This window comes from Hypomesus transpacificus, chromosome 1 (assembly GCF_021917145.1).
Source record: "Hypomesus transpacificus isolate Combined female chromosome 1, fHypTra1, whole genome shotgun sequence".
NCBI classification, from domain to species: domain Eukaryota; kingdom Metazoa; phylum Chordata; class Actinopteri; order Osmeriformes; family Osmeridae; genus Hypomesus; species Hypomesus transpacificus.
In genome coordinates this window covers 5,086,249-5,096,073 of record NC_061060.1, presented here as the reverse complement: position 1 = coordinate 5,096,073, position 9,825 = coordinate 5,086,249, and the positions used below count along the sequence as shown (strand labels likewise).

General features: G+C 40.3%; 2 protein-coding genes across 2 annotated transcripts; both read right to left on the bottom strand.

Annotated features, from left to right (window-relative positions):
• Positions 1–406: 406 nt before the first annotated feature.
• neurog1 (neurogenin 1) lies at positions 407–1,312 on the bottom strand. The gene is made up of 2 exons (XM_047023446.1): positions 1,186–1,312; positions 407–1,070 (listed from the first exon to the last, which is right to left on the bottom strand). The coding sequence occupies exon 2, from the start codon at positions 1,061–1,063 to the stop codon at positions 407–409; it is 657 nt and encodes a 218-aa protein (XP_046879402.1). The 5' UTR covers positions 1,064–1,070; positions 1,186–1,312.
• A 6,540-nt stretch (positions 1,313–7,852) lies between these two features.
• LOC124473356 (polyadenylate-binding protein-interacting protein 2-like) lies at positions 7,853–9,784 on the bottom strand. The gene is made up of 4 exons (XM_047028720.1): positions 9,669–9,784; positions 9,233–9,382; positions 8,796–8,972; positions 7,853–8,599 (listed from the first exon to the last, which is right to left on the bottom strand). The coding sequence occupies exons 2-4, from the start codon at positions 9,371–9,373 to the stop codon at positions 8,543–8,545; spliced, it is 375 nt and encodes a 124-aa protein (XP_046884676.1). The 5' UTR covers positions 9,374–9,382; positions 9,669–9,784; the 3' UTR covers positions 7,853–8,542.
• Positions 9,785–9,825: the final 41 nt, after the last annotated feature.

Here is a 9,825-nt window from a genome sequence, read left to right as displayed (position 1 = left end):
CTGCATTATCACTCTACAAATTGTAAAATTGACTTTTCACCTCAGTCTGCAAAAGCAAATCTGTCTTGTTCTTTTTAATTATAATACTCTTGAGGACGGGGTCAATATTGTGAAGTGGACCTGTATAGTAGCCTGTGTTGAATGCGCTGCAAAAGTGCAAAGGGTTTGGACGAATAAACGTAGCAAAATAATTATTCAAAACTCGGGGGGAAATTAAGTTATTTCATAATTCGAATATTAGAACATGTATATAGAAAATCAACAGTATAAAATAGCCACAGAGACGTGGTTAAGGCAAATAGTGAATATGAACCGTCTCATTCCGTTTTGTCTTCACAAAATAACGGAAACATCCTCAAAACCCTCTCAGTTATGACCGCACAAACATCTAAAATGCAGGCTACTGTTAATAAACGCTCGAAGCAAAACTGTGGTAGCTGTACATAACATCTGTCTGCAGAAATCCGTAATCATCTGTTGCTGCCGGGCTGCTGGGGGTGGAAGTGCAATACGCCGGGGACGAGGAAGAAGACGATGCACTGGAACCCCAAGAGCCAGCATCGCTCCCGGGGCTTGGAGCTTCGGTTACGCACGACAGGCTCGGTAGAACGAGAGGCTTATCTCGCGACTTGTTTTGGGTCAGGTCAGCAATTCGAATGGTCTCGGAGAGTGCCCAAATGTAATTGTGCGCAAAACGCAGAGTCTCGATCTTGGTGAGCTTGGTTTCATCTGGAAATGCTGGGAGGATGCTCCTGAGGGTGTCCAAAGCATCGTTCAGGTTGTGCATTCTGTTTCTCTCGCGGTCATTTGCCTTTACGCGGCGGTTCTTCTTGACAACATGCACAGTTCCTTCGTTCCTCGCCCGCCCTCTGCGTCTCTTCTTCTGCTGCTGCTCAGGCACGCAGGTGCCCTGGCTGTCGCTCATGGGAGAGGCGGGCTTTCCAAGCGATTCAGGGGAAGCAGAGTGCATGCTGCTGTGTGAGGTTTCGTCATCTGTGAGCGTAAAGTAGTCGCAGCTGGAGCTGTCGATGTCAGAGTATGCGGTCTCCATTGCGGTGCACATCGTTTGTCTGCAGAAAAAAAGAGGAAAGCAACTGGTTAATCAGTGCAAATACAAAGCGTCCGAAGAGTTGTGACGACATATTCGAGGAAGCATAGAAGAATGCGCGGTGGACATAAACCTACCTTGGTTGATACTCTTGGCTTGGATAAGTTATCTTGCAGGGATTCGTAGTCCGAAAATAGTTTGAGTGTAGAGAGTACAAGGCACGCGTCTTGATCTTGCTCTTGAATCAGCTCGTGTGAGCCAGTGAGCCTGGCACACGACTGGCCTCAGATACCTTATATACCCTGGTGAAACAATGATCGCGCCCCCCTGCTTTGGCATTTGTGTGAAGGATGGATGAATGGGGTGCATCAGGTCTGCCCCGTGCCGCACTACCATCTCATTAGCATAATGCATGCCTGTTGTTTGTTCACCCTCCGAAGCGTGCCTGTAATCACGACTGTCCAATGGGAGCACGGGACCGCTGCCCAGCCACGCGAACAGCACTGTTGCTATCTCTGGACCAAAGACCGAGCCCACTTTAAGTAAAACCTTTAAAGTAAAATGGAAGAAAGAAACAACCGAAGGGCTGAAGCCCTTAGCCCCCAAGGCTAAGGCACGCTCCTTCTTCTCTGCGACTTTTGTAAACGCATCTAACCACAAATGGTTCCAAGCCACCAATTCAACATAATCTATACAGCCCTTAAATATATATATTTTTTAATAAATCAACTGACTACAATATTTAAATATCTGCTACTCTGACGCAGAATGAGTGATTTTGTTGTAGTGTGAAGAAAAACTTGGGCGTGGAAAGAATGAGCTAGTATATTCTTGAACATTTAAACTTTGTCATAACTATCCAGCGAAAACCTTTCCCGTTGCCAGTACAATTCCAATGTGAACAGAACTAGGCACATATTTGCCTGATTAATTTATAGCTTTAAGGCTCATCTTTACTTGTCACTGTTTTCCACAAGTCCCAGGCTTATTAAGATTCAAAACATGAAGAGCACAGCAGTAAAAATGTCTAGCACTTGCATTGGGCAATTTCTTTAAGTGTTTTTAAAGACATCTTTATGAGACAGGCATACAATTTTCCATTAATTATTCAATTTATTCAATTTCCAGCATCTCGCCTCTCTTTTGTAAAAGTGGATGGGGGCACTATTTAGAAATAGTTTGGCCAGAGACCTGCAGTGCTTTTCTCCTTGTCGCCTTATGAGAATAGAGGGACAGTCATTTATAAATAATTACACAATGTTTAGAGTCTTCAGGCATGTATAATATATCAAAGCGATTATAAGGTGAATTGTTCCATTGTCTGTCTCCTCTCACTTCTTTTCAGTTCTATACACGTTGTCCCTCGTCCAAATTCGGCTCCTATGGGCTTTTGTGCCCCTTTTTTTCTGCCTGGGCCACTCTATTGGCATTATTCTTATTCAAATAGTCACAGCGTGAACAAAAACACCACGACTCTGAGCTGTGCTCATATATTCTGTGTCACAAATAATTTCTTGCTTATTTACTTGCCCAGATGCCCCTTATTAAGGGCAGGTTACGCCAACGAGTAATGCAGCTATTTAAATGTAATTTTTGGATGCATAAAACGATGGCAGTTTTCTTATTATATAAACCAGAACCCAGTTATGACACACTATGGAGATTCTTTTGAGTAAAGACAAGCAAAGCACTTCACACCCTTGTAGAAACGCTGGAAGCAGTGACCCACGTGGATGGGTGGAGATTGATTTTATTATTACAATTTACCAACCTGTCAGCAATAACATCAAAGTCGCGGAACAGCTTGAACGAGTATTTTGGTTTTAGTTTAGACATTAGCAGAGGGACTTGGTTATTGGTCTTATAAAACAATAAAATGTAACAGGTTTACACGATATCCTAACGCAAGTTGATTTCCACAAGAAGTGTTAACTGCTGCAACTTTGCGGATAGACCCCGTCTTCTGGGGGGTATGGAGAAAGGCATTTTCTGCCCACACTTGAGAGAGGTTGCCAGGGTGATGCTCTGACAGGATTAGGCACAAGTGCACGAGATGTGATTGCATTTCAATGGTAGAAACACGTGAGAAAACGAAACAACCGAATTACCCAAAGAGGGTCCCTGTAAATGGAAACAAAGATAACTAAATAAAGAATTCGATTGAAAAAAAATTAATGCCTTAGGTCATGTCTTGCATACATTTTAGTATTTACATTTATCAAGATATAGCTATTGGTTCGAGTTTACACACATTGCCACAACATTTGTGGCATTATGTTGATTTCTGGATACCGTGGGGACTATCTTTTTTTCATAGCAGGTGTTAAACTCATAGGAGCTTTAAAATAAGGTGTCTGTCTGTACTGTTGAGGTCGTAATACCCCTTTTCAAACTGAGCAATGGAAGTGTGGGGGGATAGACTCACTCTATTCTCTATAGGCGTAGGCTATTCCTCAATTTATTTCATATCTATTTATACAACCTGAATTAAAATTCAATTTTGCATTTTGCTAAGCATTAATCCCCGGGTATTAACGCGATTACTGTCCGCAAAAGATCTTTGAGTCAGAAAGTCTGATAGGAGTTTTCAGATGGTAATCCGATGAATAATCCCTTCCCTTGGCGTTGAGGCAGGCCCGATGCCAGGGGACTTTTTTCTCCTTGTTAAAAAAAAACTCAAGCAGGGCAGAATAGGGCCATTACTTTTGAATGGTAATTAATTCCTTACTCCAGTGCTTCAATTGTACCGAGATACTACTCCACATCTCAAAGCTCTCCTTCATCTTTGTAAAGGCATTAGAGGAAGAAAAAGAAAACAAAGTCCTTGCTTACAACCAACCGTGATGGAGACCAAATTCTTTGTTACTACAAGGTCTATCTCTTGAGATTCACGGTTGTTGTACAGTTCTGTTGCATTTCATCCTCATGCTATTTCGTTCTGTAGACCTACAAAAATGTACAACATAGTTCAGTAAATATCAGGTTTAGAGCATCAGAGGACAGTAGTCGTCTTACATTTTGAAATGTGCAAATGTGCGCATTTTCATTTTCCGTGAAGTATTCGATTATGCACAGCCCACACACACGAGTGGTTGAGAAATGCACGTCCCCATTTTTATTATATCACTTTTTAGAATTACACGTTTTCACCCACATTTAAATTGTTTATGCTACAATTCGTTTTCATTCTTAAAGAGAGTTATAGGCTACATTCCTCTTCAAAATATTTTGTCTGCAATATCTTTTTTTTGTTTTTTTGTAACTTTATATTGATTTTCGAACACACGTTAACTATCTATAATGTACTGGAATCTCATTTAAGGCACTCTGAATGGTAATCGCATGCCCTCATTGTGAACCGGGCCCAAAATACTGCGGCAGTTCGTGAACCTGGGCACTATCAATCAGAGGTCCCAGTATAAATGCAAGACCTATTGCAGCCTATTCACTTGTCTTCATGTATTTGCACAAGTGCATAATTTACCTCTAGTTTACCCTACATTAGGAGCCACAATGAGAATAGTGTCTCTAAAGACTTTATAATTCAAAAGATCCATGGCAACTATTCAGCAAAATGAGCTAATGCTTTGCACTGGTTAAACTGTTAAAGGAGAACAAATATTCGGCAATACTTTAACTGTGGCAATTAATCCCATGTACAATTGGCTTCATCCGACTTTTCAACTTGAATAAACAAGGCCTTATGACCATATGCCCCAAAAAGGGAAATGCCCTTTGGATTGTTGGTTATGTTACGTGTTTGTTTGAGGAGACATTAAATGTTAAATCTGTTCTAATAGCCATTTTATGTGCATGGTCACAGGTTATAGAGATTATACATTGAATCAACACACTTTCAACACTGAAAGTCCGATTGATTTGATTTGAACGAATACATTGATTGACAACAGCAACAATAACAGTGATCATAATATACAACCCAGGTTCACATAGTGTGACTCTTAGGCTTTATAATTATAAACTGAATTGTATCCTTTGCTCCCTCCTTTGGCACCAGACTCATAGCCTGGTAGTTACAGGCATGGCCATCACTTGTGGAGTCTAGAATGAGCCATATGGTTTGGAGTGCAATAACTTGAAGCTGGTGCCAACAATGGAGTAATTGAGAAGGGGAAAGGGGGTCTGAGCTTGACTCGACAAAGCTGCAAAAACTCCCTCTTTCACCCTAATGAAGCTGTTGTCTGGAAGTGCACTGGAGGGGTTGGGGGCGTCGGTGCTGGACGTGATTTGTCATACAATCTGAATCTTTAGGAGGGCCGGAGAAAGACCTCCTCTCCATATGTCTGCTTATTTTGCATCTGAAAGCTAGGGACTGAGAGAGAGAGGAGAGAGAGGGAGAGACAGTGTGGGGGAGAGTGGGGAGGAACGAAGGTGGTATAATCTTCTGCATTAGCGAGGGATGCAGATTTTCTTATTTTCTTTTCACCATGAACAATTTGAAACCAGTGCATGAGATCCTGTAAATAACGATATTGAAGACCAAAATGTGTTTGTCCACCCAACAGTGATAAATGTTGTGAGTTGTGAGTATTATATAAAATAAAACAAAGTTCACCTCTGTCATCAACAATACGTTTCCTTTCAGATTGACTACATATTCAGGAAAAATATGACTCAAACATGTCCTTGTTTGAGTCCTGCATGAACTTTTCAACTTGAGCTGTGTTTATGCCTTTAGTAGTTTATATCCAATCCCATAAAGAAGCTTTAGATCGTGCGACAAGGAGACTGGGGAGACAAAGGTCTTCTTCAGAACAGGGTTCCTTAGTTGTTCTAGAAAGTAAGACCACCAACAATTTATGGAACCTTCTTTCTCCATTTGTAGTGGCATTGTATCTTAAAATGTCATTGCACAGGCATGGAGGAAGCCAACTGTCCCAGGTGCCACTCAACACATTAAACTTAACGTTACCTGACACAAAAAGGTTAAGTCCGAGAAAATGAAAGAGTATATTAATCTCCCTTTTACTCTTTGAATTCCCTCTTAAACTGAGAGGTTGAAAACCATGTATTTAGATAGGATTTAACCTCATCAGATATAAGGAATGTTATCTAAGTTGCCTTGTTTTTTTTCTCCCTTATCTCTGATCACGTTTGATGGCTGAATCTCTGTAGCATCTCTGGGCACTTGCAGTCTGTCATGGTGTAAAAGAATTTGCAAGAACGAGTGAGCTACAAAGACATGTGGTGTTCCCCAGTGAATTGATTTCATATCCCCTAAGCCAACGGTCTGATGATATGCATGGGTGTGTCTTCCAAAGACATGAAGGTCATGAACTTGTGACTGCAGGGACATCTGTACACATTCTCTCATTGCACTCTTTCCAATATTATGGTTAATGACAGAGGAACTCGCTTTCTCCCCAAGAATGCCGTCCGAGCCTGTGGCAGACACAACGAGGAAGTCCCTGAGGACCCTACCCAGGTTTTGGGACAACCCATTTTGTTGAGAACGCCCCACAACAAACCCGAAATATACGTGGACATCTGCCCTGGCTCATCAACATGCATGGCCTCAGTCTGAGGGTATCTGACCTGCCGTAGCAACAATGGAGAAGGAGCCTGATCTATAGCTCACCACTGCTACTGCCTTTATATTCAAACTCAAAGAGAAGCGTCTAAAAATTGGCCCTATTTGAGAGTTTAGGCGAACAGGAGGAGCTTCTTTCAGGGGACAGCATCAACCAACTCCCACTTTCACCTCCTTCTAGTCTCCCACAAGTGATTGTTTCTCTCCTGGTAACAGTGTACCAGACCATTGTTCTTTCTGTTCAGTAGACATGGACGTTGCACATAGGATCCTTCCTTGGGTTGCAAAGCAACATATAGAACTTAATGGATTTCCATTGAGTTAGAATGGAAGCTCCTGTACTTACTATAATATGTACAGTATTTAGAGATGCGGAACAGTATTTCATATAAATGTGGTGACAGTATTGGTAAAAGTGATGACAGCATTCCCCAGAAAGCACCAGCCCCCAATAGTGTGAACATAAGATCCCTTAAGATCCCTTGAACCTAAGTTAAGATCACTACTACCATCTACTGGTCATTAAAGCCAACTGCAACGTCTACATACACCATGCTTACACTAGCAGCACCTGATTTAATGTGTTCCAAATTCATTCTTTTAAAATAACCTAATATAATTGATTTGAATGTCCTTTATTGGCTGTACTGAACATGTTTAGCTTTTTTTCTGGTCAGGAAGTGTTAAGTAATAATTGTTTCAATAAACTTGTTGATAATTCAGTAGCCAAGGAAAATCTATGGCCCTCATCAAATTCAATGAAGCCAGTGGGATCAATACTACCATCTACTGGTCATTGAAAACCACATCTTGTGTGAATATAAAACACAAAACAGCAGTCGCTTGTGAGTTTTCCCCCAATTAATTTTCTAAATCTAGTCATCCAAATATGTAATCAGCAAAATATGTAATCATTCATTTAGCCTTTTTGTTTCTTATAGTTGCAGTGTCATTTCACTATGAGCAGGAAAACCAAAAGAGGGCACTGTTGTGACACTACTTTTGGGTCACCATTTACAAAGCCACAGTATGAATCTCAAAAGTGTAATGATTATATAGCAACATTATCACAGATTGTCACAAGACAAAGCCCTTTTTGCAGCTCATAATATAAATATCCAGTATGACAGCTATGTTCACTAGCTCAACAAGTTGTAGTGTGAAATTATATGCAGTTATATAATGAACGTAAAAACAAATATATGATCCATAAACATTTATTTTCAAATAGTTTAAGAAAAAATATATACTTTTCTTTTTTTACAACACTTTTGGTACTTTTTCATTTTTTTTACAGTACTTATTGTTATGTGCATGTACGACAACAAAATCAGTTTTACGTGGCACTGAGATAAGGAAGAATAAGAGAAAGAAGAGCACAGGAAATAAACTCCAAAAAAAAGCTGGTACTCTCCAAGTATGTCGGGGTCTGAACACCAGGGTAGAACAAGCACAAACATAAGAGGCACATTTTAGTAACAATACAGGAACCACCAGACATATGCTAAAATCAAACAATGATATGCAAAAATGAACGATGTATAGTATGTCTTAAAAAATTATTGACCTTAATGATATCAAACTGTAAAATAAGATTAAGTTCAGACAATGAAAGATGCCTCTTGTAACTTAACTTTGATTAGACAGAAAAGCCATGTCCTTGTATAAAATCGTAACTAATTGAAATCACAATATTCCAGTGAGAAGTAAAAGTAAACAAAAAATCCTCTTGCCCTGATATTACATTCAAAAACAGTTACCACATATGCATATGCTTTACATATATTTACGTAACATTGTTTTAACTTTACACATGCGAGGCTAGTTGATAACTTTGGCAACACAAGAAGTGCAACATAGTGACAGAACTCAAACAACATATCTTCTTCCACTGGCTTCACAGTGCAGACTAGTGCTTCCATCATCAATCAGGAGAGACTGTCTCAGTGCTTGATCCCAGGTACAAACTCTGCAGCATTGGGGTTCAAACTGCTGTTGATCTGAAGAGAAAACATAACGAGTGTGTATTCACAGGGTCCAAATACAATTTAGCATGTAACTGCCACACGATGAAGCTGGACATTTAAGAACATTTTCTAAAAGTTATCTGAATTTCCTTTAGGGGTTTGTCAGCGTTTGAATGGAAAATTTGGCAGTTGCTTTGTCCAGTGAAAACAGACACTTGAAAGCGCTTACCACAAGGTCATCCAGCAGACACTCGTCCCCAAGGCCCAGTAAGTTGAGCTGGTCTTGCAGTTGGCTGATGGCCTGGGGGAGGTCTCTGGCTGGTATGAACCATTCATGTTCCTCCTCCTCTAACATCTCCTGGAAACACCGCTCAATGAACTCCTCCTCCCAAAGCTCCTCTTCAACCTAGGAAGCCCAAAAAAGGTTCAAAGGTGCACTGCGGAAAGAACAATACAAATGTTGCTTGCAGGCAACTTCAACGTAACTGGCCAAGGTTGTTTTCTAATTGTGTTGTAAGCCTCCATATATAGTGTATGTATATAACTTGTAAACAGTTGATGCATTAAACTACTGAATTATAACTTTATTAGTAAAATGAGAGGAAATAGATATTACATCTATGTCAATCTATAATTAGCTGTATTTGAAAAGTCATAACTGTCTACCTGTCTATTAAATTCCTCTTCGTTTTCCATCCACATATATTCAGCGAAGGGATTGTCCTCATTGTTGAACTGGTTAGTTAGGATGACCTCGTTGTTGTTGATGATGTTTGAAGTGTTGTTGATACGACTTGGGTCTTTCATTTTTACTGTCTGTGAAAAAGGCATGGAACAATGGAACATTAAATGTTGCATGCCGACTATAGTCGAGACAAAACCACACATAGCAGGTAACTATATTCGAGTAGGTTAAAACAATAGCCAAGCTGGCTGACACTTGATAGCTAACTAGCTTAGCTGTTTTACAAGCCAGTAAAGGCAGGCATTGTAAGTCGACAAGACAGCACGCGCAGGGACTTTTACAGTATGGTTTTGACAACTTGATATACATTGTCGCATTATTATTAGCATATTATTAGCATCAAGCTAGAAGTCATACCGGAACTGGCAAAGTCTTGTCTTGTCCAACTCTTTGTCAAACTCTCCGTGCGAGATATACCTCTGCCTCTACGTTAGAATAATGGCTGCCTGTGTCTGTTTGTTTACATGGTGAACGTCAACATGTTCTCTGCTGTGATTGGGCGACAATTGAACGT

Bases quoted from the DNA above. Each gene is read 5' to 3' on its own strand.
- neurog1 (XM_047023446.1), bottom strand. From the start codon at position 1,063: ATGTGCACCGCAATGGAGACCGCATACTCTGACATCGACAGCTCCAGC.
- LOC124473356 (XM_047028720.1), bottom strand. From the start codon at position 9,373: ATGAAAGACCCAAGTCGTATCAACAACACTTCAAACATCATCAACAAC. The intron at 8,973-9,232 runs GTAGACAGTTAT...TGGGCTTCCTAG, and splicing joins AAGAGGAATTTAATAGACAG to GTTGAAGAGGAGCTTTGGGA. The intron at 8,600-8,795 runs GTAAGCGCTTTC...TTTTCTCTTCAG, and splicing joins GTCTGCTGGATGACCTTGTG to ATCAACAGCAGTTTGAACCC.